At 40.2% G+C, this 27,786-nt stretch overlaps 1 protein-coding gene across 2 annotated transcripts in view; it reads left to right on the top strand.

Annotated features, from left to right (window-relative positions):
• The window catches only part of SIPA1L1 (signal induced proliferation associated 1 like 1), a 263,833-nt gene that overhangs the window by 177,983 nt on the left and 58,064 nt on the right, over positions 1 to 27,786 (top strand). For both annotated transcript variants that reach the window (XM_054970694.1, XM_054970693.1), the window contains exons 5-12: positions 1,125 to 1,255; positions 2,700 to 2,888; positions 8,258 to 8,432; positions 16,140 to 16,243; positions 18,157 to 18,314; positions 21,067 to 21,643; positions 23,488 to 23,762; positions 25,348 to 25,629. In XM_054970694.1, coding sequence (XP_054826669.1) covers positions 1,125 to 1,255; positions 2,700 to 2,888; positions 8,258 to 8,432; positions 16,140 to 16,243; positions 18,157 to 18,314; positions 21,067 to 21,643; positions 23,488 to 23,762; positions 25,348 to 25,629 — 1,891 coding nt within the window. The remainder of the gene's footprint in view (positions 1 to 1,124; positions 1,256 to 2,699; positions 2,889 to 8,257; positions 8,433 to 16,139; positions 16,244 to 18,156; positions 18,315 to 21,066; positions 21,644 to 23,487; positions 23,763 to 25,347; positions 25,630 to 27,786) is intronic.

Below are 27,786 nucleotides of genomic sequence, written 5' to 3'. Positions count from 1 at the left end.
GTAGAAAGCATTTTTTGCCACTGCCTTAACTTGTTTTTCTAGTAATAACGCTGGATCCAGTATAACCCCCAGTATAACTGAGTCTGCAAGGGTCAGATGAACTCCATCGAAAGTGGGGAGTACAATGTCCTTCAAGATCTCTGCCTTCCTAACAAGCATCACTTCAGTCTTGTCTGGGTTCAATTTCAATTTGTTGTTTTTCAACCATTTCACCACAGCTGTCAGGCAGCGATCTAAGATTTCCATTGCATCCGGTGGGGACCTGGATAGTGAGATATAGAGTTGGGTGTCATTGATGACATCCAACTCCATAGCTGCAAATGAGTTCTCCTAAAGGCTTTACGTAGAGGTTGAATAACATAGGAGATAAGATTGCGCCCTGCGGAACCCCATAGGATAGTTCCCATTCTGGAGACAGCTGATCTCCAACGGCAACCCTTGAGTCCACTCCAAGAGAAATAATTTAAACCAGTCCAGGGCACATCTTTTGATGCCCACTTCTGTTTCTAAATGCCTCAACAGGATGGCATGGTCTTCTGTATCAAAGGCTGAGACAGATCCTAAAGAAGCAGTAAGGAGGCATGGCCTTTGTCTATATTCAGACAGAGATCATCCACTAATGCTACTAGTGCTGTCTCTGTCCCGTGCCTTGGAAACCTTTGCTCTAATTTTTGTAATCAAATCTTATTGCATTGTTGGTTGTATGAATTATACTGTTCTTACTGTATTGTTTTCCATTGCACATGGGCTCTCACTGAGAAAGGCAGGACTATAGATAATGTTTTATGGGAATCATAGGGTTGGAAGGGACCTCTAGGTCATCTAGTCCAACCCCCTGCACAGTGCAAAAACTTCACAACTCCCCCCCCAACTGCCCCAGTGACCCCTGCTTCATGCCCAGAAGATGGCGAAACACCTCCAGGATCCCCAGCCAAACTGGCCTGTGGAAAATTGTTACCCGACCCCAAGGTGGTGATTGGCATTACCCTAGGCATGTAAGAAGGGCCACGAAAACCAAGCACTGATGCAACCCCTTCTGCCCTTCCCCTCACGATCTGCCCAGGTTCTGAAACTGAACATTTACCTGAGTTGCGTATATATCTTCCATTCTTTCTATGTCCAAGAACACTGGAACTACTTTGGAGCAGATGAGAACCTTGGTCCAGTAGCTGTCAGTATCAGAAGAGAAAAACCTGAAGAAATTAAAGAAAATGGGTCTCAGTATAACTACCGTATCATTTTCAGAACTAGTGAGGTAAGCAATATATGGGCAGTATAAGTCTGAGAAATATTTGACCAAGGTTTCCCTCCTTGTGCGTAGAAAGTTTCTCAAGTAGTAGAATCAAAGCCTATGCAAAAGCGGTGGAGATATTTTGTGCAAGGGGTTCTGAGGTTCCAGTATGGGAACTATATATATACTAGCAAAGATCTAATGTGGAACACTGAAGAGCAAAACTGGATGTAAGATTAAGTATAACAAGGACTGGTCGGAGATTTTAACTTTGCCAATATTTAAGTAATCTAGTTCATAATCTAGCAAATACATAAGCAAGCCTTAAGCCTTAACAGACTTTGAAAGAAACAACTCAGATTATAACTACATTCTGAACTGGAACCTTGATCTTCAGTCTTGTAAGGTTACAACTTCTCTTAAATGAGTCCTTGCCACTGAACTGTGAAAATACATTTAAGAATCCATTAAGTATCCAGTAATCAGGAAGCTTTCTGTCCTGCTTGCAGAAAAATGGCTAAAAAAATAATTGAACCATCCCCCTTCAGAACGGAGAAGATAAAAAGAACAGTTCGTAATAATAGTGTTTCTCTACAGTTTTAGGATTGTATTCTGACAAGGGGAGAAAAGAGCTTACTCAAGGCTAGTGAACATATTTCTGCTCTGGTATATTATCACAGATAACTATTGCAGTTTCCCTAGTCATTTTAAGATGAACATTTCACACTGTTTAATTTCATGCACCTTTATCTAAATATACTAAATATACTAAAGCATACTCAGTATTCTTGTAAGTCGGCTTGGAAATGAAATGCAGCACACTTGTGCTTTCTTCTACAAAGCCTGGCATAGGCATAACAGCTGCTTTATCTGTTTCTCATGCCATAAAAAACACTTCATGGACACACCTTTTTTTAGATGTTGGATGATCTCCCTAGCAGCCATCTCAGCAACTCTTGACAGAGGCTGCGTTGCTTAAAACTGTATAAAGATGGAACACTGAACTACTGAAAATGTTGACTTGGGGGGGGGGTCATTGGGCTTGTCTTATTAATGTATTAACCTTACCACAGAGGTGCTTGATTCACTTCAGTGAATCAAAGATTCCTTCTGTGTTACTGGAAGCAAAAAGTGAATGTGAAGCAAGTTGTACATCTACTTCCCTTTATTCTGACTAAACCAGAGGAGCAATTGTGCACCTTACCACTGGCAAGATGCACAAATTCAGTATGTGTAACGTGCTGCAGGAAGGTACTTGTTTCATCGTCGGATTCTAGTGCTGAAACAGGAAAAGTAGATGCCTAACATAATAAATTATATACAAGTTTATCTGTTTTGTTATAAAGTTTGAAAGTGCCTCAGTTAAAAGAACAGGACCTAGGAGTTCTGTTTATTTCTCTTTGGATGGCTGACTTGTCCCTCATCCTCTACATAATGCTTTTGTTAGTATATACCTTTTATTTCCTAGCTTACAACACTGAGAGGTTCTGTCTTAGAGGATGCAATACCTTCAACTGCAAAGCATTGTACAGCCAGAGGCTTGCCTTTGAAAGAAGTGCTTGAGCATGTGATTCCAGAACTGAACATTCACTGCCTAAGGTTGGCCTTCAACACTCCCAAGGTCACGGAACAGCTTATGAAATTGGATGAACAAGGGGTAAGTTGTACTAGCACATTCATATTCTTTAGTGGGCCAGCATTACAACATAGACCAGTGTATAAACGCATTGTTTGTTCATTCAGTTATATTGGCATATATTCCAATGAGAAGATCTAAAACAATCCACTCTATCCGTTCTGACCACCACAAAATGAAGCAATAAGTTTGTCTGACAACTTAGGGAAAAGGGGTTTTTTTGACTGGCTGTCAATCAAAATGTATTAGGCAAACTCAAGAGTTAATGTTCCTTGACATGCAGTAGAAAATTGTAACCAGAATTATTAGTGTTTTAGGAATAACTACATAAACGGTTAACTTTGTTATCAAGTAGGGGTTCTTGTGTTAAATATTGATATAAAATTATGCCAATTTATCCTTGCTAATTTTGCTCATAATATGTTAGGGCTAAGTTTGAAACTTTTTGGAAACTTCTATTGGCCCCAAATGTGGCATCCAGGATATTGTCAGGGGTGAGTTTCAGGGATCATATAACTGCTGAGCTGAAAAATCTGCTCTGTCTGCCTGTCTTTTTCCAGGCACAATTCAAAATGCTGGTTCTCATCTTCCAAGTCCTAAATGGCTTGGGGCCAGAGTACTTGAAGGACCGTCTCCTCTCATATTGTCCAGCCCACCAGATGAGATATTTTTCTGATCTCCCTGCTCCCGTATTCTGAAGAAGGCAGGTGGCAACCAGAAATAGGGCTTTTTCCCATGGTGGCACCTCACATTTGGAATGCCCTCTCCTGTGAAACTAGACTTGGCAGTTATAACATTCCTTTTTATCCAGGCTTATAACTAAAGGGGGATTTATCTAGGAAAATTTTTATGGCCTGTTCCAGGCTAAAGGATCATTTTGTCTTCATCATTTTAGGCTGCATTTTTTGCTGCAGTTACGCTCTAGCTTGTTTTAATGGGATCGGCTTATTCTTTAGTGACTTGGTTATATCCATTGTTATTATTATCATTACTAATTGCTTTATGTTCTTTTGTATTGTTGATGCTCAAGACTAGTTATAAGAGTAGAGAATAAAGAAAGACATGTTTTTATGGCATCAGCTTGTTCCATTGGCTTGTTTAATGGCTTTCTTTGTAATGGTTGTGTTTTAATGGTTTTATTTTATTGTTTTAATTGTAAGCTGCCTTGAGCAGGTCTCTGGAGAGGCATATATATGTTCTAAATAAATAAATAAATTAGGTACTCTCATATATTCCATTGGCATTCAGTCTAACTTTTTAACTTTCTTTGTAGATCCTTGATGCAGCCTTTTTGTACTAAAATGGACATAAAATAATGAAAATTTGCCCTAACTTCCATTTGCTGTGCCTTCCTTCAGGTTTTATTTATTTGAGCTTTACAGTGAAGTTGAAAAGGTTCGAGATACTGTGATTTCAAGCGCTTAAAATATATACACACAGAATGTGTGAAAGTGCCTGAAATGAAATTATCTGTAGAGATTTCATAACAGAACCATCAAAATACCAAAAAGGCAGTTCAACTGGCCCGAACAGAAGTGTTTTAGACAGTTGAGTGACTTGCTGTGTGGAGGTTTTTAAACAAGCATTCTGACTATGTTAAATTAGGACTTTCTTTGGTTCCAAATCCAGGACTTGGCAGTTATTCAGGCAGGAGGAACTATCACTCTAATGAATTTCCTAATCCTTCTAAATGCATGTTTCTTTAGAATTATCCATACACATAACCAGAAACACCAGTTGATTCAGTATATGGGCAGCTTGAGCATATTGTAGCTATAGTCACAGAAATAAGAGCTGAAATAAGAGTTTTACAAGCAAAAGGGAGCATAAAGCTAGTTCCTTTTAATTTTAGAGAAGTCTCTGTTCTCTTAAATGCTGTAAAGCAGTCAAACAATACGCTGGCTCATCATCACTGAACTTTAAAAAAAACCCTCCACTAAATAGATTCTGAACTCTTACTGTACTACATTAGTTTAATGAAAGTCAGATTTTCCCCTTGTGGCTTGCTACACTTCTGTGATAGTGTCTAGAGCATAATATAGGATTAAATAAAGGCTTTCAAATAGATGAGTTTCCTATCTTAATATCATTGTTGGCTCAGAACTTAGTTTTATTGCATCTGGAACTCCCAGTGCATTAAACACTGACTTTATGGGTTTCTTTTTGAGATAGAATCTTCCTATTTTTATTTCAAACTTCTTCCCACCCCATCAGCACAGACACACCCCACAGCAACTAAACTATAAACACCTAATTTTCTGTGTGTCTATACTACAGTATTTTGTGTTCAAGGACATTACTTTTTCCATCAAGAGAATACTAAATCTTTTTCTTACGGTTAAAATCTGAAAACCAATATTGACTAAGCACATATTACTTTCTTTGTTTAGCTTGAGTAGCTTTCTTCTCCTGTAGAAATCATGTTTGGGGTAGAAATTCCATAACAGTAGCCATATTTGTCTATTCAAGCAAAATAGCAAGAGTCCTGTGGGGCCTTAAAAACTGTTTTATTGAGACAGAAAATTTTGTGTGAGTCTGCTACATCAGTTGGAAGGATGTGGGCATATCATCAGTTTGGATTGATTTGATGTGGCCTGTGATATGTTTATTCTGCCTGCTCTTCCCTTGTAGGATGAAAATTGCCCTTCCTCTGGGTTAAAGGCCAGTATGACATAGTAGGAACAGGGAGTGCCAGCCATTCCAGATGGGTGTATCCAGGCTTTTTTTGAGCTGGAATGCGCCGACTGGTGGTACGTGGGTATTTTTAAAATGGCCAATTTTGGCCATTTTGAGCCTGGATTGGGCCCAAAATGGCCCAGATCGGGCCACTGGCGGGCGGGGGAGGGTTTCCCCACCCGGCCCCAATCTGGGCTGTTTTGGGCCCTAAATAGGCCCCAAAGGGCTGAAACGGCCCAATGCTGGGCTGGGGAGGGTTCCCTCACATGGCAGCAGCCCGTTCCAGACTGGTTTGGCCCCAATCCGGGCCATTCTGGTGCCATTTTGGCCATTTCTGTCTCATTTAGGGCCCAAAACAGCCCGGATCAGAGCCGAAACAGCCAAGATTAAGCCAGTGCTGGGCTGGGGAGGGTTCTCCCGCCTGGAAGCAACCCAATTCAGGCTGTTTCAGCCCCGATCTGGGCAATTTCGATGCCATTTCAGCCAGGATTGTGGCCAAAACGGCCAGGATCGTGCCGGGCAGGGGAGTGCTCTCCTAGGTGGCAGCAGCCCATTCCAGGCCATTTCTGGCCCATTTTGGCCCAATTTGAGCCCAAAACGGCCCAAATTGAGCCCAAAGTGGCCAGGAACACTCCCCCACCCAGCAGCTGCTCGATTCTGGTCATTTTGAGCCCCTTTTGGCCATTTTGGGCCCAATTCAGGTGCAGAATGGCCAGGATTGGGCCCAAAACATCCATGATCATGCCAGTGCCGGGCAGGGGGGATGCCCTCCTGTGTGGCAGCCCATTCCAGGCCGATCTGGGCCGTTTCTGGCCCATTTGGGCCCAAAACGGCCCAGGTCGGGCCCGAAATGGCCAGGTTTGGGCTGCTGCCCTATGGGGGAGTGCTCTCTCATGTGGCAACAGCCTGTTCCAGGCTGATCTGGGCCATTTTGGCCCAATTTGGGCACAAAATGGCCCAGATCCAGCCACTGCCGGGCGGGGGAGTGCTCCCCCATGGCAGAGCGTCCCGTTCCAGGCTGAATCGGACCCCCCCCCCTAATGCTACACAGGAGTGCTCCCAAGGTGGTCACACATGCATGGTGGCATCACTTCCCAGAAGTGACATCATCATGCAGTCTGAAGAACATGCACACACACATGTATTTAGAGGTGCACCGCCTCCTCTTGGGAGTTGCCCCAGGTGAGAGTTCCCCCACCTCTTTCCCCAGAAAAAAAGCCCTGGGTGCATCACATGATACACACATTCTACACAGCCAGCGGAAAACACCAACGTTATGGTCTCTTTTGAAGAACAAGGCTGTGGGGAAAGATGGTAGATTGTTCAGCAAGGAGAGAAAAGCAGCTTTCATGCTGCCCCAAGAATGGCCTCTGCTGGAGGGAAGGAGATTTACTTCCAATTTGCAGCCTTTTCTTACAGAGTTGGAAGCCTCCCAGAAGTGGGGGGTCTTGGAATTATAAATAAGCTCACTGGAATCATAAATAATCTCTGGATTACAAGGATGAATTCCTCTGGAGGAAATGGCAGCTTCAGAGGGAAGACTCTGACATCACACTCCTGCTAAGCTCCTTCTCTCCCTAAACTCCACCCTTCACAAGCACCACCTCCAAATCTCTCAGAATTACTCAAACCAGAATTAATTTACTGGGCTTTGCTCTACCCTGTTTGTGGAGTTTCATATTTTCCCTCATTTGCCCCCTTTCCTCTTGCTTTATACACAGCTTCCATGCTTTACTTGCCTTCCCAGTCTTCTGGGACCACAGGAAGGTGCCATCCTAGTGATGGGGCCACTCCATTGCAACCACTGGTACCACAGCATTTCTGGGGCCCTAGCAACAAAGCCACAGTTCCCTTAAAGCCAGGCAAGAGTGCCTGACCAGGCAAGAGTACAGCCACACTCTTTGCTCTTTAGCAGATATTCTTACTTGTGCTGCTTCTATCTAGCCATAGAATGGGCCATGCTATGCTTTCCTACACAGGGATACCTGTGGGTATCAGGCTGTGAAACTTCGTTAGATTTTACTGGGCCACATTACTGTTGCTTTTGTTGTAGCGGATGAATGCAGAAAACATGATTTCCACAGCAGGAGTCAACCAGTGGCATAGCTCAACAGATAGAAATTGCTGCCTTAGAGTCCTAGTCTTCTTTCAGAGCAAGGCCTGTAAGTTGTAGTGTGGTCATGGTCCCATTGTGCCTAATTTGGAAAGCACTGTTGTTGCATTCATTGATATGGTCAGGTTTTGTTGCCTCTTTTAAAAGCCATGATCTTGGCAAGTCTCCTGTCATGCCAAGAATACTGCCTATTGCTTAGATTATTATGATTCACTGACTGCTGAGTTTAATTCCAAATAAATTATAAAATACAAAAATAATACTGTAAACATGGGCAGGGGGGAAATGAAAATAGTTAAAGAAATGTTATGGCAGACATTTTAGTTTGTTTCTACAAAGGTGGTTCTTTTTAACAGAGACTTTATTCTTTGTACTTTCTTTGTGTATTTGTCATTTTGGAAAACATTGTAATTGGGAAGTAATTAGAAATATGTTGTTGTAAAATGCAAAATACTCTTATTTTCTCCTTTTATTAATTATATTCTTATTAAAGAGAACAGGAATCAGTAGGGACCACTTGAAATGAGTGTTCTTTTACTGGGCAACAAATGCTATATAACTTGATAAAAATGCATACTTAAGTTTCTGCTTATGTTTTCAGCTAAGCTATCAACTTAAGGTGGGGATCATGTACTGCAAGTCAGGACAAAGCACAGAAGAGGAAATGTACAATAATGAATCAGCAGGCCCAGCCTTTGAAGAGTTTCTTCAGTTGCTGGGAGAACGGGTTCGGCTCAAGGGATTTGAAAAGTACCGTGCCCAGCTAGACACGAAGAGTAAGGAACACTCTTTGTTCATATCAAATAAAGTATAGTTAATACGTATAGAATTGATCTGCAAATAGATTTAGAAGCAATGAGGTGGCCGGGCAAATCTTCTCTCTTCTAGCACTCTGTCCTGTCTGTTCAATGCAACTTTTTTCATTGCTGCAGCAGCTGCTCATCTTTCTAACTGAATCCCTTTTCTGAAACATTCATATGTAAACGCAGATCTGTTAACATTGCTTGAAAGGTGCATAACATTTTATGTTGTATCCTGACTTATTGTCTGTTAACTTTATGGCTCTTATTTTCTGTCCTTATTGCTAACACATGGAGCCCCATAGCACAGAGTGGTAAGCTGCAGTACTGCAGCCCAAGTTTTGCTCATGACCTGAGTTCAATCCTGGTGGAAGCTGGGTTCAGGTTCAGCTCAAGGTTGACTCAGCCTTCCATCCTTCAGAGGTCGGTAAAATGAGTACCCAGTTTCCTGGGGGTAAAGTGTAGAGGACTGGGGAAGGCAGTGGCAAACCACCCCATAACAAAAGTCTGCCAACAAAACGTCATGATGCGATGTCCCCCATGGGTTAGTAATGGTGCTTGCACAGGGGACTACCTTTATCTTTACTGCTTTATTTTGTTGAAAAAAATACATTTTAATAAGAAAAAATTTAGTGATGTTACAACTGAAGCTGGTATTTATCATGCAACAAACACCTTCTATGTGTTATCCTTTTTTAAAAAAAACTCTGCATTTGGAGCCTTTTCTTTGTATGGGTGTTTGGTTGACCCATGTGTATTGAGGTTCTCAGTTATCTCACACTATAGGAAATTAAAGAATGCGTCATGAAAGTATAAAAGCATTCACAAATAGGCAGTGAATTTCATGTTGCCATGGTTTTGCTGTTACTGACGTTATGGCTATAGGCAACAGTGTGAGAGAGGAACTATTAAAACATGAAATAGCATAGAATCTTTATAATCCAATTTGGTATATTTAGAAACGTTAATAAATGTCAAAAGTGAATGTTCAAAATTGAAACTGTTTTATTTGTTTTGCTTTTTTGAATCTCTCCATTCCATCCCTATTAGTCAGTGATGTACTTTGTTCCTCAGTATGTTAGAGATCTCATGTGGGAAAGTATTTAACAATGATGGGGGAAGGAGAAGTGATGTTGATTCTTCAGGTAAATGGACTGAATTTTTCTGATGTTTGTTCACAAGCCCGTTGCTTTCCTTAAATATTTAGTAGCACAGCAACATAGAACTTTTATAAGTCTGTAATAAGTCTGCAATATGGTGTGTGAAGTATGTCCTTTCTAAATTCATGTGTTGTTGCCATGACACAAATGTTGGTTTGAATAAAATCTTTCTTCATGCCCCTTTCGCATCCAAAGGAAATAACATGTTGAACATGCCCCTGAACAAGTATTGTATCTGGTTCAGAAATACCATAGTCAAGTGCAGTACTCTTTAGAATAGCATAAAAAAGATACTTCCATTCCTCAAGGAATTATCAAACTAAATGTAGTGTGCCTATAGCTGTGCTCTTTTATTTAGCAATCTAATTTTTAAATTCTATTTGAATTCTTAATCTCTAGAGCTGTTAAAATACATTTATTTACTATATTTATTGTCTGCCTTTCTCAATGAGATTCAACATAAATTACAGATTTATAAAATAGTACAATAAAGGCCCAGTATAATACAGTAAAGAATGAAACATTATATTAGTACTTGGAGAAAAGGCTGTGTTCCTGACTCAGAAATTCTGTTTACATTGTATCTGATGCCCACAATAATACTCTGTGGTGGAAAATACAATATTTTGGTTTTAAATTTAAAAATGTTATCAAATTTCTATATTTCAAATGTGAGTTGCATTGTAGTATTTATGTACCTAAAGTTTTTCCTCTTGCTTTAAATTGGTAATTTGAGTTTCAAAAATAACCTATCAAGACTGGAGATTAATATTACATCCTTGCTAAGATACAGGTTTTTAATGAAAAGTCCTAATAGCCTTGTTCGTATTTTCTTTTAAGTCTGTTTGCCTCAGTTGCAAATAGCCCCGATCCAGTGTATTTGGGACTGAGTTTCTTATTATTCTTCCCTCCCTGTGTTCTAATTCTCTATTACATTCTGATCTGTTCTCAAAAGTGTATTTTTCCTACCTTTTGTAATAATATATTTTCCAAAATGGGAGCTATTAGGCCATGTTTAAGGTAGGGGTGAGAATGCTGAGTATTCTCTCAAGTGAGAGAAGAACTCTATCACAACTTAATAACTTGTGAAATTTACTGCTCACCTTTCCCAATCTGTTCTTAGGTTGTAGCCATTTTTTTAGGTGCAGTCCAATAGGTAGGTGATAAAGCAGAGATCCCCAACCCTTTTGAGGCTGTGGACATCTTTGAAATTTTGACACAGGGTGGTAGGTGCAACCCCAGGGAGTGAGGTCATACATAGTAACTTTTCAAAATTTCAGGAAGAAACTCCATTTAACAGGATGCCTTTTAAAATGAACATATCGTTTAAAAATATTTTTTGCATACACACCGCTTCACTGTGTCATGTCTGTGTACAGTCATGCTATGATTGTCTGTATGTTGTAACCACAATGCTCATTACTAACCTGATGTATTCTCTCCATAGCCATATTCTCTCCATATTGTAAGTGTTGCTTTTTGAAACCCAGAATGGACCTCTCCTGTTACCTTATAGAAATATGCACTTCTAGGCTAACACTGACCTTAGAGCATCCAGATGCCAGCCTTTGCTACTTTGCCCAGACGCTGGGAATGTATTATTGTGTACTGGATATCTAGCCATAACTAAAAGGGGTTCTCACAGAACCCATGTAGAAGTGCGTGCCAAAACCTTAACAGTTATTTGAGTGCAGGAAAAATCAAGTATAACGTTGAATTGCTTGCCTTGCCTTATCACTTCTACCAAGCTCCGTGATGGAGTGCAGATCTGAACTGTAAAATCCTAAATAAAGCTTTTCTACTGGAACCAATGTGTGTTCACTGGAGAGGGGCTGAGGGATCTACCTAGCAGGAACTGACACACTGCATGAAGGAAAGATCTTTTGTTCTGTGGTAGCAGCTGCTTCCTAAATAACTTTCAAAAAATCTGCATAGCCAGTAAGAACTCCAACAGCCAATCAGAAGCCCTGCTGAGCAAAAGCCCCTCCCACTTTCTAAAAACACTTAGCAGGTACCAGGAAAGGTGCGTGAGAGCATCACATGGCCAGCACATTGGGGACTCCTGAAGTAAAGGATGCAGCAGCACTTCTAATTGAGGCGGAGGACAGAGTAGAAACTGATCTTCCTTAAACCAGTTTGCTTTCAGAGACAAAGGACAGTCTCTGGTGAGAGTCTGATCCTGACTCAGAAATGAGGGTTTAAAGAACGCTAACATTCAGAGTAGCATTGAATTAAGTTAAAAGATTAAACTGGATACATTCTGCTTGTAACTTGTCAAGCTGAATACAGTGCAACAGCTGCATTGCTTCACCAAAGGGTTCAATAGAAGCCCTTTTTTGCTTCTAGGACTGAAAAAGAGGAACCGTTAAGCATTTGGAAAGCTATACATGGCTGGTAAGCTGTGTTGTTACCAGATAATAAATTTTGCAGGACTGAACGAAACGATTAATTCATCAGTCATAAGCTAAAATTGTGTCTTGATTCAAATTTTAGCTGTTGATTTCCTCATTAAATTCCTTCCAGAAAGGTTCTGTTGTGCAAATTACTTTCCATTTATTTGAAACTGCTTTATATCCTTGGACTCAAGGTGACTTGAATGTTCAATATATTCAAGATATACCAGTTTGTTACCTCTCCAAGTAATCCTTCCATTTACAGTTGCCATCCTGTGGTGGGAGACAGGGCTTGTCATGGGGCTCAGTGAGGGTGAGGACACCTCAGAGGAAGAGGAGCCTCGTATAACCAGCCAAGCCAGCCCTGATGCAGCTGAAGCCGGTAATCAGGAGGAAGAGCTGCCGGCAGATCAGAGTCCATGGCCAGCAGCTGAGCCAGCAGCCCCAACACCCTGCAGCCAAAACACCACTGGTGAAGCCCAGCCGGCAGTTACCCAAAGCCCTCAGCCAGCAGCTGAGCCAACAGCACCAATGTCCTCCGGTTCCACCACCACTGGTGAAGCGCTGCGAAGGATGCCCAAACCTCCAGGTTCACTCAGAGAGCACCGTAGACAAAAGCAATGGGTGGAGCTACAGGAGAGGCAGAAAAGTGCACACCTCCTGGCCAGATGCCAGCTGCTTGTGGAGAGTGATGAGGAAGTAAGCACAGGATAGCTCCCAAGCAGCTGGCTGCCAGCCCAGCCTACCTATAAAACCCTGCCACAGACACCTAGGAAGTGTGGAAGCAACACGTCAGAATCCTGCTCTTACTGCACCCACTTTACTGAATCTTGCCTTGCTGTGTGACCCAGGACCATGCCTTGACTTTGCTTCTGGATTGCCCTTGCTCTGACTGGTAACTGACCTATGGACCTCGTGACTTGGCTTTTTGATTCTGGACTTTGGACTTGAAACTTTCACCTGGCTTTGAATTCGTGCACCGACCCTGGACTGGAATCAGATTATCCTACCTGTGCTGACCTGGCCCACGACAGGGCTCACAATAACAGCATCCTGTGATGACATTATGTCATTTCCCAGCTGTGTAACCATGGAGATTGGGGCTGAATGCTGGAGTGTCCATGGACGTTGTGATGTCACTTCTTGGTTCCATTGCTGGAAATGATGACACAAAGTTGCAGGATGCTATTCTGGGCCCCATGAGCAATGGGGACTGGGGGCAGGAGTTCCTCTACCCTCACCTGACATATGGCAACCTTGTTTCCATGGTTGTCAATGCAAGGTGAGATGTTGCCTTAGATATTTCATGTGATATCTCATATTTTTACAGAACTGTTAGCTGATCCTCTCTACACAGAGCAATTATCTACCTTAGAGGAAACAAGCACTTAGTTGTTTGCTGACACTTTAAAAGATTTTAAATGACATTTTCTTCAGTTAGTTACAGGAAGCAATTGCAAAGAAATTTTTCTGGGAAATGCTCCATCCAGACATCTTGCAAGAAAGTAGATTTTTATGAGAGTAGAATGACAGCAACTACAGGTTAGAGGTTGAAATTGATAAGTGAAATATTTGTTTCACATCAAGCCCAATGGACTTGTGTTTGCTCTTTCCAACAAAAAAACTCCTTTAGTTTCAAGATTAAATCCAAATGCTAATACAACTCATATGTATAAAAAAATCAATAAACTGAATCTGCAAGTTAAAAAATCCCAACAAAGTACAAAAACATAATATAGTAGTTATAAACCTAAAGCAGACCAATAATTCAAAATTAGAAGTTATTTAAATTGTATTAACAGACATATCCAATCCTAAGATCAAGACTAACTGAAGTAAGCAGTAGAAAAGTTTGGAAATAACCTGTACTTACGAGAATGCAGAAGTCTTTACATTCTGCTGGTTTGCTAGGGCTTCTCCTTTGTTCCTCCCTGTTGTACTAGCAACAAATCCCATTGTGAAAATAAATACGATGGGCTCTAACAGTAGGGCTTGGGGGGCCATACCAGAATGGCTCTCCCAAGGCCTCCCAGCCAGCAGAGGCAGCAGGGCTCTCCCACACTATGACTTCCCACCAGCTTTGTAGGCAGGCCCCTGAGGAGCTGCAGAGCCAGCGGGGAGGCACAGTGTGGCCCCACAACTGCCACAGAAGTGGCAGGAAGCCCTTTGTTGATAGGCTAAATGAAATCGGACAAAGGGTTGGTTCAGTTGAAAATGAAGTGAAAACCACTAAAGAGGTAGCGCTCGAGGCAGAGAAATCTGCTCGTGAAAATGAAACACTCATGAGAGCTACAAACAAAGAAGTAAAGCTTTTGGAGAATCAATTGATAGGACTACAAGTGGATCGTGCTCAGACGGTATTGCATTTACAGAATGTGAAGGAGGAGGAAAGTGAAACTTTAAAGGATCTGGTGTCGGAACTTTTGGCGTCATTCGCAAAGGTAACTAAAGAAGAGTTAAAAAGCGATATTCTGGAAGTCCGTCGGACATCTTCAAAATATGCAACGAAGCGTCAGCTGCCTCGCGAGATTATTATTGACTTTTCATCTAAGAAGACTCAGGACACCATTTTATATAATTCGACTAACGTGGACTTGGACTTTCTTGGCAACAAGGCTAAGATATTGAAGGACGTTCCATTTCTAGCTCGGAAAAGAAGATTCAAATACAAAAGGTTTGCAGCTCTTCTGAGAAAGTGTGATATAAAATACAAATGGTTATTTCCGGAAGGCATCTGGTTTAGATATAAAGACCAAACCTACAAGATAATATCGGAAGTACAGCTGAGGGATTTTGTGCTTAATCATCAAGAGTTCGAGCAAGAAAAAGATCCAGAATCTGAAGGGGGGAGTGGGGAGGAGGGAGTGAGCGCAGCTATTGTAGCTGTTCAAAGAGAACTGAGACCGAGATGCAGGGGGGGGAAGAAGACCTGATCCTGACTGTAGTTCGTATCTTATAAGATCTACCAATCTAATAGCATATTAGAAAGTTTAACTTTAAATAATTGTATTATGAAGGGAATTCAATACTTGTAGTTGTAGTTTGTGTTCTTATGTTGTTTTTTCCCTTCCCCCTTGTTTCCTTTTTCTTTTTTTTGTTTGTAGTTTTGATGTTAGTAATTAAAATAAAAAATTTATAAAAAAATAATAATAATATTAGCTGTTTTATTTTCACTCTCCAGCATGGAGTTTGCTTTTTTCATCACTGCCACACACTGTGTCAACATTTTCATCAAGCTATCTACTACAACCCCAAGATCTCTTTCAGTTTTGGTGTCAGCCAGTTCAGACTTTTTCAGTATATATTTGTTCCAGTGTGCATCTAATCCAGCGTTCCTTTTTCACAATGTTTCAGTGGCCAACACTGAACATTATTTGCCATGTTGTTACCCAATTTAAAGAGATCTTCCTTCACTATCTGCCTTTGTTTTTTTCATCCAGAATTATTCAGTATCACCCACCAACGTGGCTACTACACTGCTTGCTCCCAATTCAGTATAATTTATGAACAAATTAAATAGGATGACTTATCGCAGTCTCCTTGCTACCCACTTCAAACTTTGATGTTGTTGTGAATTAATAAGACCCCTGATGACCAGAGTATGAGAATTTCTGCCTGTAGAATTCATGGCTAACTTGAGTTCACATGAGCAAAGCATAAGTCTTTCTAGGTAAGGTCTCTCAAAAATGGTTTACTATGCAACAGGGCAAACTACTGTGCAATCAGCACTAGCCCAAAGCCTCATTGTATGTGTGGAACTGGTTGGATGGTTGCTTGGATCCTAGTCAACATGCAACATTTAATCTTGTAAAACTGCTGCAGAAATCATAAATATTAGTAATGTATAAAATAAGTTGTACCGGTCTTATTTTCTAAGCCTCCTTCTGAACTTATGGTAGATTTTCTTTTCAATATTATTTTTGAAAAAAAATGTTATTAATGATTTCAATCTCTAAAATATATTCAGCCTGTACTAAAATATAGAATAGTCTTATTTGGGTTTTTATTACTCTGCTCTGATTTAGAATGGTGGATTATATTCTTCGTCTGAAAGATATTCATTGAATTTTGCATATTGTGTAATGATAATCTTTAATGATAGGAGTTTTCTTTTTATATTTTAACTTTAGCTGATTCAACTGGTACTCACTCTCTTTATACAACATACAAGGACTATGAAATCATGTTCCATGTATCCACCATGCTGCCATATACATCGAACAACAAGCAACAGGTAGAATTAATTTTCACCATGTATAGAATTCATTGAATCATAAGAACGATATACTCAATCATTTGTTACCAGGTTTCCAGCACTATAGCTAATTACTTAGCAGCTGTCTTGCAGCCATTTATTTGAAAGTCATATTTATCCATTTGTAGGTACCTGCCTAATTAAAATATGTATCATTAGATATGTTATCCATGTTGGTAGGCCCCTCATCCTTTTCCCCAGTCTTTCAAAGCTTTGAATATTATTTATGGTGGGGTATAATCAATATAAGCAAATCCATTGGTACTGGGTACTTTTGAGATGACTCCATCCCCTTCAGTGATATTTTCCTCATGTCCAGCAATTTGCTAATCAGGCTATAAATTAATTTGCACTGCTTCAAATATGATTTATAATAATATGAGGGCAAAAAAACCCCCAGATAGCTATAAGAAGTTATACCGGGTAGGCAAGTTGGCCCAAGATTTTAAGAAATCATTGTTTCCAGTACAATCAGTTCTGTTAAAAGGTACTGTTCTGTTAGAGGCTTTTGCAATCACAATAATTGTATTTATTGACTGATATGAGGTTCTGACAAAGGCAGCATTGACTTTTCTGAGATTTGTGTATCTCCATGATTTTTTGTTGGGGGCTATGTTGAAATCATGCAGATACATGGTGTTTTCCCCTCAGAGGGTGTTTCTTATTGGAGGTTTCTCTGCTCGTACTCCTGAAGCCAGAAGTCCCCAATCCACATGTCAGAAGATTTTTTAATAAAGTGACATGGATGTTTTCCTCTTTCAGCTAAAGGAAACCACGATATTTCATAAGTTCCAAAACAGGCCTTTGATGCTATGGTCCTAGTATTGAAACCAGCCTCTATAATTCATCTAGGGAATAGTGTTGCAACAATGTGGTGGAGGAGCATCAGGAGCTCTTTCCTTTAGCCTACAGTTTTAATTGACCCTCCGTGTGATCTTCTCCCTGTTGCTTTTTTGAATGGGAAGCATCTCTCAAACTAGAAGCCATGCAATCATTATTTCATGTGACGGGTTAAAGCCTGAAAAGTTCTTTACTTGATTAATACACAAGATCAAATTCTTTAAACCCTCTGTAGACACTGTGGCATTTAATTTTTTCTCTTAATATAATTTTAATTGCTATTGATTTTTTCACTGAATTAAAAAAGCTTCCAAACTGAGTGCCTATCTGGAATTTGCCTCAATTTCTTTTAACATCAGTTTTAATTCAAAGATCTGACAAGATTTGATTGTGCTACTCGTAAGCATTTTTATTCTAAAATATGACTGATATAGTCACAGCGGTTGCTTCTATGAAATAGAAGTCTTCCTTCCTTCCTTCCTTCCTTCCTTCCTTCCTTCCTTCCTTCCATTCTGTGAGTCATAAGAAGCTTTAGCATTTTCATCCCCAGAAAAAATATTTTTCAGAATACAAGCAGAATTGAAAAGCATACCCCAAAAAATCAGTTTAGCAATCTTCCTACCGTCAAATATTAAACACAATTTTAATACACTGAAGGATATTATCTAGTTTACGAGTGTTAGCAGTTGGAAGAAAATAGCAAATAGACAACAAATACAATAACACACATTATATTACTATAAATTTATTTTAGAAACTTTCAAAATCTATCCCATAGCAATACAATTTTGTGTTAAAATAGATTTCAAACTGTTGTTATGGAAACAGAGGTACAGGATGCTAATGGTTTGTTTCAGACATCACATTCCTCATTTATTTGCTCAGATGTACCACATTCATGTCACACTTGTTTTGAACTGAATGATTAAAAATATTCCAGGATTTGTGATGAAATTTAAGAAATATTTGTTTTCTGGGGAAAATAAAGAGCTGTAATAAGATGAGTATAGCTTGAAGTCAATATTTTTGATTTCTTCTCTTCTCCCCCACAGCTTTTAAGAAAACGTCATATAGGAAACGATATTGTGACAATAGTTTTCCAGGAACCTGGAGCAGAGTCGTTCAGCCCAAAGAATATTCGTTCTCACTTTCAGCATGTTTTCGTCATTGTTAGAGTACACAATCCATGCACTGACAACGTCTGTTACAGGTAGCTATTACTGCTTTTATAGTTGACAGACTTAATACACCTTTGAAATGTTTGTTCTCTAATCTTGGAATCCAGTTTTAGTTTGTTGTTGATTGTGTGTCTCATACTGTTCCCTGTATACTGTTCTGTTGTTTTAATTATGTAATCTGCCTTGCGTCCCAACAAGAAAGGTGAATTATAATAATAATAACAACATTCGATTTATACTGCCCTTCAGAACAACTTAATGCCCACTCAGTGTGGTTTAAAAGTATGTCAAAGTATTTACAAAGTAAATATCCCCACAACAAAACACCCTGTGAGGTGGGTGGGGCTGAGAGCTCCTAGAAGTTATAACTGACTCAAGGTCACCCAACTGGCTTCAGGTGGAGGAGTGGGGAATCAAACCCAGTTCTCCGGACTAGAGTCCCATGCTCTTAACCACTATACTAAACTGGCTTTATAAATAAAGTAAATAAATAAATAGTGTTCGAATAGCCTTCTGCTAATTTTCAGGAAACCGGTTTTGGTTTCCCCCCCTGTATATTGTAACAAGTACTTGGCAGATTGAGAACCAGTTAGTATTAAACTAGATAATTTCTATAGATGGAAGTGGTAGAGAGGATTTCCCCCCTCTTGCTACAGATTTCTGTTCCTGGGTTTCCTCTGTCAGATGAACAGGCCGTTTTTCCTGCCGGAACGTGCCGAAATGGCTGAACAGTGGGGGTTAAAAGAGCTCCTTTTTGCTTGGCAAGCTGTGGGAAAGGAGCTGTTTAATCCTCGCTCTTCAGCTGGTTGGGAGAAGCTCCAAACTGGCTTTAAACTTCAGCTGAGAGGAGGGGGATTCCCCACTTCCATCTGAAGCCTTCCTTCCTCCCTCCCTCCGTCCCTTTCTCTTTCCTTCTTTCCATGTCTTGCCATGTCTTTCCTTCTTTCTTTCCCTCCCTCCCTCCCTCCCTCCCTCCTTTCTTTCTTTCTTTCTTTCTTTCTTTCTTTCTTTCTTTCTTTCTTTCTTTCTTTCCCTTCCTCCCTCTCTTCCTTCCTTTCTCCTTCCTTCTTTCTATGTCTTGCCTTCTTTCCCTTCCTCCCTCGCTTCCTTCCTTTCTCTTTCCTTCTTTTCATGTCTTGCCTTCTTTCTTTCTTTCCCTTCCTTCCTTCCTTCCTTCCTTCCTTCCTTCCTTCCTTCCTTCCTTCCTCCCTCCCTCCCTCCCTCTCTCTTTCCTTCTTTCCATGTCTTTCCTTCTTTCTTTCCCTTCCTTTCTCTTTCTTTCTCCCAGGGGGCAGCCGTGCCATATGCAATGACGTCACTTCCCAGAAGTGATGTCATCATGTGGTCCCAGGAGCACACATGCACTTTGCGCACACGCATGTGTAGTTACAGGGGCTCCACCTCCTGCCAGGAGTTGCTCTGAGTGAGAGTTCCCCCTGCAGATGAGTATTTCAGGGACATTATGGGTTGCGACAAGGTTGGGGAGGGGGAGGAAGTCACACTTTTTGTGTAGAAGTTATCCAAAACATTGTTGATTGCTTGTGTAAGGCTTTAGTTCCCTTGAAGGACATAGACACCATAAGTAGTCTTTTCTCAGAAATTCCCAGTCAGCAAATTTAACTGTTTGGAGATGAGTACTTTGAGCTATGAGAAAATAGGCTGTGATAGTGTTGCTGTCATTCATGATCTTTTTTTAAAAAAAAAATCAATTTCACAACAAGTCACAACATCCTACAGCTAGGAGTCACTCTTGTAGCCTAAAAGCTTAAGATCTTGTATGGTCTACAGTTGTTTAGGAGAAATTGCTGCCAAATGGAAGGATTGCATATGAAAATGTGTCCATAGCTGGCTACAGCTAGATTTGCCCCTTATTTCATTTTTTGCTTTCTGTTGATTCATATCATAGTATTTGTAGAGAAGTAAAATGATTTTGAGATGGGCAAAGTTTGTGTTTGGAAGACATAGTAAAGTCAATATAGAGAAGAGGATCATGTATACATGTTGCAGCCTTCTTTCTCTGAAAGATCCCTTTACAGTGAAAAGCCACAGGAGGCTTTAGGGTGAGGCAGGAAAGGCAGTTTTTTACATAGTAACTGATTCTGTTGAATCTTTTGTATTGGATGCATTAGACACAAGCCAATGGGGTTTAGTGGTTCAAATGTCAGACTAAGATCAGGTTCAAATGCCATGGAGATTTGCTGGGTGACCTTGCAAACTCTCACAAGCTCTCAGCCTTACCTACCTCACATTTTTTAAAAATTAAAATTTACTGAACAGAGACATTACAATATATTTTCTTAGATAATATTCATTTCCCCCCAAAAATGTAAAATACAAAGTCAGTTGCATTATTTTCATTATGACGCAACTCATCCTCAAGAAGTATTAAAAATAATCATTACAATATTACATTTGCATCTTTAATTCTTATTAGCATAACAGTTACTCCAACTAATCACCAAGTCATAATAACTATTTATTTATTTAATATAAAAGTGAGACATATTTGTGCAAGTATAATGTCATATTTAATTATTTTCATAAAATGATTTTCAGCTGTCAGAAAATAATGCTTTTTAATACAACCATCTCTTAATTCTACAGGTTCTGGGTATTTTACAACGGACAAACTTTTTGAAACCAGATTTTGATTATAAACGTTTCTTTCCCCCCCATTTCCAACAGACATGGTTCTTTGTATGGTACTATAATATAACTTTACATAAGTTAAGCACTAGATGTAGATGATGTTATAAACATTTTCTTTCCTACTTTTTTTTGTAGTGTTGCTGTGACAAGATCCAGAGATGTGCCATCATTTGGACCACCAATCCCTAAAGGCATCACCTTCCCCAAATCAAATGTGTTCAGGGACTTCTTACTAGCAAAAGTGATCAATGCTGAGAATGCTGCTCATAAATCTGAGAAGTTCCGCGCCATGGCTACCAGAACCCGCCAGGAATATTTGAAAGATTTGGCAGAAAAGAATGTTACAAACACACCCATTGATCCTTCTGGCAAGTTTCCCTTCATCTCACTTGCTTCTAAAAAGAAGGAGAAGTCCAAGCCTCATCCAGGAATAGAACTCCACAGTTCTGGTGCTGTTGTATGGACACTTCAAGCTAAAGACTATAGCAAGGGTGTAGATATAGACTGTCTCCTTGGTATTTCCAATGAATTTGTTGTTATCATTGAGCAAGAATCAAAGAGTGTTGTGTTCAATTGTTCCTGCAGAGATGTAATAGGATGGACTTCAACAGACACAAGTGTCAAAATTTTCTATGAAAGGGGCGAATGTGTTTCTGTGGAGAATTTCAAAAGCAACACTGAAGATATCAAAGAGATTGTCAAGAGGCTAGAGGTTAGAGTTTCTGTCTGTCTGTCTGTCTCTCTCTGCTCTGGTGTGGTCTTCAGGTATTAGTAAATTCAAGTGACTGCTATAAAAAATATAGATATGGATTGCATCCATTCTCAGATCCTGACAGACTTACTGATTAAAAATACAATAAAACATCAGTCTCTGATGTCACTGTGTAACATCAATATCGGGAATTATTTCTTGTTCCTCTTTTTTCCTGTCATTCCCTTTCCTTCTCCTTCTCCCTATGGGTCCTCCTGAGTTGCAAACTCATTGAGCAAGAGATAACTTACTGTTTATTTCTTTATTCAGACTTAAGTGGTTTGAACCACGATACCATAGACTGTATGTTGATGTTATGCTTTACTTTCTCTATAGATTGTATAAAAAAGCTCTTCTTGCCACTAGAAAGACAGCATTGTTCCTACAATGAAGAAAAACAGTGGAATTTTATTGCATCCACAGATATTCATTATTAGAAGAATTATATTATGTAGTGGACCGTTGCAAACCAACAGATAATTGTGTTGAATAATCATTGAGCAAGAATCAAAAGAGAATTTAAATGTTGTCAAATCAACACTGATCTAATATTCTAATAAAAGTATTTGTCAGGCCTGCACCCAGACATGGCTGCACCCATCGCACTAGCGCCTGCCATGGGTCTTTGGGCGGCGCCTTTGACCCCATTGGGCTGAGATGTCTCAGCTTCTGACGTATCACCACCTGTCAAAGGCTTATGGACATTGGCCTGCAGGCCCCAGTCTGGCGTTGGGTTTATGGCCAGAGGGGGAGTATACATCACCCTCACACCCTCTCGTCCATCCCTCCACCCTGCCTGCCTCTGGCCAGCCCTCCAACTCCCTGCCTGGCATCCTCCCTCCCCTCCTCCTCTCCTTCACATGCTTGCACCAATTCCTTCTCCATCTTTCTCTCTCCTACACTTAACTCCCCCACCCCTCACTTGTGTGTGGGCTTCCCTTATATCCCTTCACCACTTCTTAACCGCACTTGCTGGCCATGCCCCAACACCCTAGCTCTGGTCTGGGCTGTCCTAGACAGCCACACCTGGGATTGCTTTGCTGGCTGTCCTGGGTAACCGCACCTGAGCTTGCTCTGCTGGCTGCTCTAGGCAGCCCCACCTGTGGTTGCTTTGCTCCCAGCCTCTCCTTCCCAACCTCCTCTAGCCTGCCTGCTGGTTGAGGTATGGCCTGGTGCTGCCTTTGCTGTCCTTCAGCTACTGCTAGTGAGTTTGCTGGTAGTCTTGCTGTCTGGTTGTCCCTGACGCCCATGCCTTCTCCCTCCCAGTCTTGGCTCCCAGCCTCCCACTGGAGGGAGGGGCTGGCTGGCTTCCACCTGCCCCATTTGACTCTCTGGGGCTTGGATGTTTCTTTCCCTTCCTCCATTGCTGGGTGTGGCAGGGTCCTTGTGTCTGTCTGGGCGGTTGAGCGGGGGTCATCTGGCTGTCTCTCCTCCCCTTCTCCTGTTAAGTCTGGGGGCAGAGCCTCAGATCCCAGACAGTATTTTTCAGCCTTTAAATAAATACTGTGTTTAACTCCTTTATGAGTTCACTGCATTCCATGAATGATTCTGTAAAGTCCATAAGAGGTTATGGTATTACTTGAGTAGTGCCAGACTGTGCCTGGCATTTTCATCTTATAGTAAACTAGCTAACTTTTGTTGATACTATACTCAGCAATAGCCATCAAACTAAAGAATATCGTTGTCCCAATTCGCTCCCTTTACTGCTTCAAAGAAGTATCTTTTTTCCCTTGCATGTCCCTGTGAATGGAAATAATTACACTGAAGTATTATAATCCCAATCCCTTCTTTATTTCATTTCTCAGCTTGTGACAAAGGGCTGTGAGTCAGTGGAAATGACTTTACGTCGAAATGGACTTGGCCAGCTTGGTTTCCATGTGAACTATGAAGGAATTGTAGCAGACGTTGAACCCTATGGCTATGCTTGGCAAGCTGGATTACGACAAGGCAGCAGATTAGTGGAAATCTGTACCGTGGCTGTAGCTACTCTAAGCCATGAACAAATGATTGATCTCCTGAGAACTTCGGTAACTGTGAAGGTTGTCATTATTCCACCTCATGAGGACTGTACCCCACGAAGGTATTTGAGGGGCAATGAATGAATTGATTAATATCGAAGGACTTCCTCTCAGTTTATAATGCAGGATTTCTACACCATATCATAGTTCAAAAATTAAAGTAGAAACTAAACTAATTCCAAAACTTTCACTTTATTTGCATGTAATACATTTTTTTTATTTTACTTCATGTATACCCTACCTTTCTCCCCAATGAGGACCCAAGGTGGCTTACATAATTCTTATCTCCTTCATTTTATCCTCACAACACCCCTCTAAGGTAAGTTAGGATGAAAGTGTATGACTGGCTCAAAGTCACCTGCAAGCTTCCATGGCAAAGTGGGGATGCTTTCCTAGGTCCCCTAGATCCTATTCAGCCACTCTGACCCTTACATAACACTAGTTAGTACATATACTAACAGAATGGTACAGCTTTTAATAGCATATTCGGCCGTATAAAATATGCTTTTAATAGAATATTCAGCCGTGTAAATTTCTTTACATCAAAAGTTTGTTGCCTTTAACATACATTTGGCTAGTGGGATAGTAGATTTGAAGGTGGGGCCTGTGCCTTTTATGAGCCTCAGGAGCCGTGTTTTATGCTCTATGGTATGGAAGTATTGCTGATGTCATAAATGTCACTGATATCTCAGATAATCTAGTCAAAGTGGTATATGCATGTTAAAATCTTTGAAAAGGGGGTACTATTGAGAATATGGATCTTGTTGCCTAATACCTGTTGTTTACCTAGTCACTTATTCAAGTAGTTACTTTTAAACTAAGACCGTTCTTATTTATATTAGTGAAAGCTACCTTTTAAAGACACGGGTGCATTTTAAAAAATAAAAATATTAGACATCATGTGTCTTTTAAAATGAATTTTTACCAAACGACAATGCCCTTTAAACCTGTAAGTTAATTAGAATATATATTTGCATGGAGTTCATGCTCGTTTTTATCTTCGACATTCCCTGATATAATAGGTTGATTCTTTTTATCTAGTGTAAAACAATTAATTCAGGAAGTTCTTTCAACCCAGTACCTAAATTGACTGTGAGAATCAAGAGAACATCAGAGTATGAGTTAGTAGAAAGTTTTCCTGTGAGTTTTTAAAAGTTTTTGTAAAGCAGAATGAACAGCTTGCAAAGTCTGTTTAGATGAAATAGCAAAAAAGATTAGAGTACAAATGTTATATAGAAGGTACATATCCTGGGTGCATCACAGCCAGTGGTACAAATACAAGTTCAGAAAAATGCAGATTTATGATTAGTTGATTCAAAGAACAGAAACAGTTTGTAGTTTGGTAAGCATTCTTTATTATTGTGCTGAATGAATGTGTTAGTCTTTTTTGGTGACACAAGGTTGTTCTTTTGTTATTTTTTTATATACGCAGTAGGTATGCCAATTTTTTATTCCAAAGGCTATGAATCGAGGATAGCATGTAAAATTTATCTGGAAAATTTAAAAAATCTGTGAACCACTCTGGTTCATGTGCAGAATGTAAAATGTAGACAATTTCACTGCTATCATACTATCTCAATGCAAAGTAAAGGATTACTTTTCTTTCTTACCTTACAATAGTTTTACTTTTTCTTTGTTATTTTTCAGAAGTTTTTCAGAAACTCATCGGATGCCAATGATGGAATACAAAATAAATGATGGTGGAGTTCCATATGAACTGAAGTACCCCTTCAGAAATAACAATAAATGGCAGCGAAATTCTAACAAGGGACAAGGCCCTCATGTACAACAAATACCGTCACAGATACAGAGTCCAGTTACATCTCGGGTAGTTCCAGGGAAAGGTGAAGGAAAAATGCCTCCCCCAGAACGAACAGCCAACATTCCCCGCAGTATCTCCAGTGATGGGCGTCCACTAGAGAGTAGAAGGTAAGTGACTGGTTTGTATGCATCTTGTCTTTTCTCCAAGCCAGGTTAAAGCATTCTGAAATTCAAATAATCAAGTAACAGTTAATTATTAAAACAACAGAGATAAAGTCATCAGGTCACAGTTCAAAGCCACCCCATACCTTATCCAAACCAAACTAAAAAAGAACAGGTCCTGCGGTACCTTAAAAACAGGTTTTTATTCTAGTGTACACTATTAGAGACCAACTTGTGGGCCCTTACTAGACTAAAACATATGTGTGAGGTTATGAAAAAAAAAACAGCTGGTTGAAGGGTCATGAAATGTCATCTCCCAAGGACTTGGGCTTCCTCAGCCATTATAGGTTTTAACTAGCTTAACAAAACAAGGGATGCCACCAGTTACTGGAATTGTGAGAGTTCTCTGTACTCTTGATTTACATTTGAATTTTATGAAATTATATGTAATTATGTATCCTACATAGGGTTGTCAGGTTCCAGATGGGGCCTACAGTTCTCCTGGAATTTAACTGATCTCCAGACTGCTGGGATCAGTTCCCTTGGAGAAAATGGCAGCTTGGGGAGGGGGACTCTGTAGGATCACATCCCTACTGAGCTCCTTCCCCTCCCCAGATTTCACTGGGCACTGTCTGAATCTCTAGGAGTTTCACAACCCATAGCTGGCAACTCTAGTCCTATATTTCATTGCTGCTTGGCCTTGCTGACAGCAGTTTTTTTTCTTTATAACTGCACACACCCTTTCTCATTCACACTCAGCCCTGCCTAGAGAGTCCCCTCTACATGCATCTAAAAAATGGACTCTATTTCACAAAAGTTTATGCTAAAATAAAAATTCATTAGTTTTTTAATAGGTTGGAAGATTGCTGTTGATTTTGCCTCAATAGATTAACATGTTTACCCTCTGCAAATAAATAAAAAAGTTTTGATCACTACCAGAAAACATTTTGGATGTAAAATAAAATGCAAAACTAACCAGTTATATAGTTATATATTTAAAAAGCAATAGCCTTCAGGCACCAGTTCATGGTACACTGTGTTATTTTTCCAATTTCTGATAATATTCATAGGTATATGTATGAAGAAAAATGGGTGAAGAATATTAAAAGTGTGGCAAAAGCCAAACTCCAATAGGTATCTGAAGGAATGAGTTCCTGTAGGCCATTCAGTTCCCTAGCTCTGATGGCCAAATTGCCAGATAGGACTCAGAAGCCCTATTTGCTCATCCTTTTATGTGCTGGAATCAACGCATATTTACCTTTTGTAGTTGCATGTGTTGAATACTGGGGGGGAGGTAGAATTTCAAGAATATAAAGCAAGCACTCAGTTGGATCTCAATACAAGAGCACTGTAAAGCTGAGATGAGTAAAGCACAAGATTAGTTCCAACTTCCCAGTTAATTGAGCTTCTGTTTCCCAAATTGCAATTGTTGTACACAAGCTGTTGGAGACAAAATATTAAATCCTATGACCTGCCTGTTTAAGACATTTGTGGAGCAGATTTTTCCAGTGTTTGTTTATTAAATTAAATTAATTAATTAACTTTATTTGTGTATCCTTCCTTTCTCCCCAGTGGAGACCCAAAGCAGCTTACATTGTTCTCTTCTCCATTTTATCATCACAACCTTGTGACATAGGTTAGGTTTGGAGGGTTTGACTGGCCCAAGGTCCATGGCAGAGTGTGGAGATTTGAACCGGGACTTCCCAGATCCTTGTCCAATATTCTAACCACTATGGCATACTGGCTGTCTGGTATTCCCACAGTGGGTCCTTGGAATCTCAGAAAAGCTGTGTCATGTGTCATTTTGTCTAGCCCCCCCCCTTTACATTCTGCATTGATGGGGGCAGGGGGTTAAAAGAGGCTTCTAGTGAAATGGGATGGTGGTGAATATCCATCCAACATGAAAAAAGTGTCAGTGTGATCATTCTAAATTTTCCTAGAACTGTTAGAAAAAAGAGCAGCTGCTATCTGTAATATATTGGCATTTCTACATGAATGGATCCATAAAGGGCCAGGTCTGTATAGTGACCTAGTTTTTTCTTTGCTTTTTGTTCTCTGGCCAGATGTCGCTCACTACCATTTCAGATTGTCATCTGACAAAGTCAGCTTTGGCTAGAGATCTGAGCTACGGCTGAAGCTCATTTGACACTAATATAAACAGGC

The sequence above is a fragment of the Eublepharis macularius genome, chromosome 2 (assembly GCF_028583425.1).
Source record: "Eublepharis macularius isolate TG4126 chromosome 2, MPM_Emac_v1.0, whole genome shotgun sequence".
In the NCBI taxonomy this organism is placed as follows: domain Eukaryota; kingdom Metazoa; phylum Chordata; class Lepidosauria; order Squamata; family Eublepharidae; genus Eublepharis; species Eublepharis macularius.
This window is presented reverse-complemented; position numbering and strand designations above follow the sequence as displayed.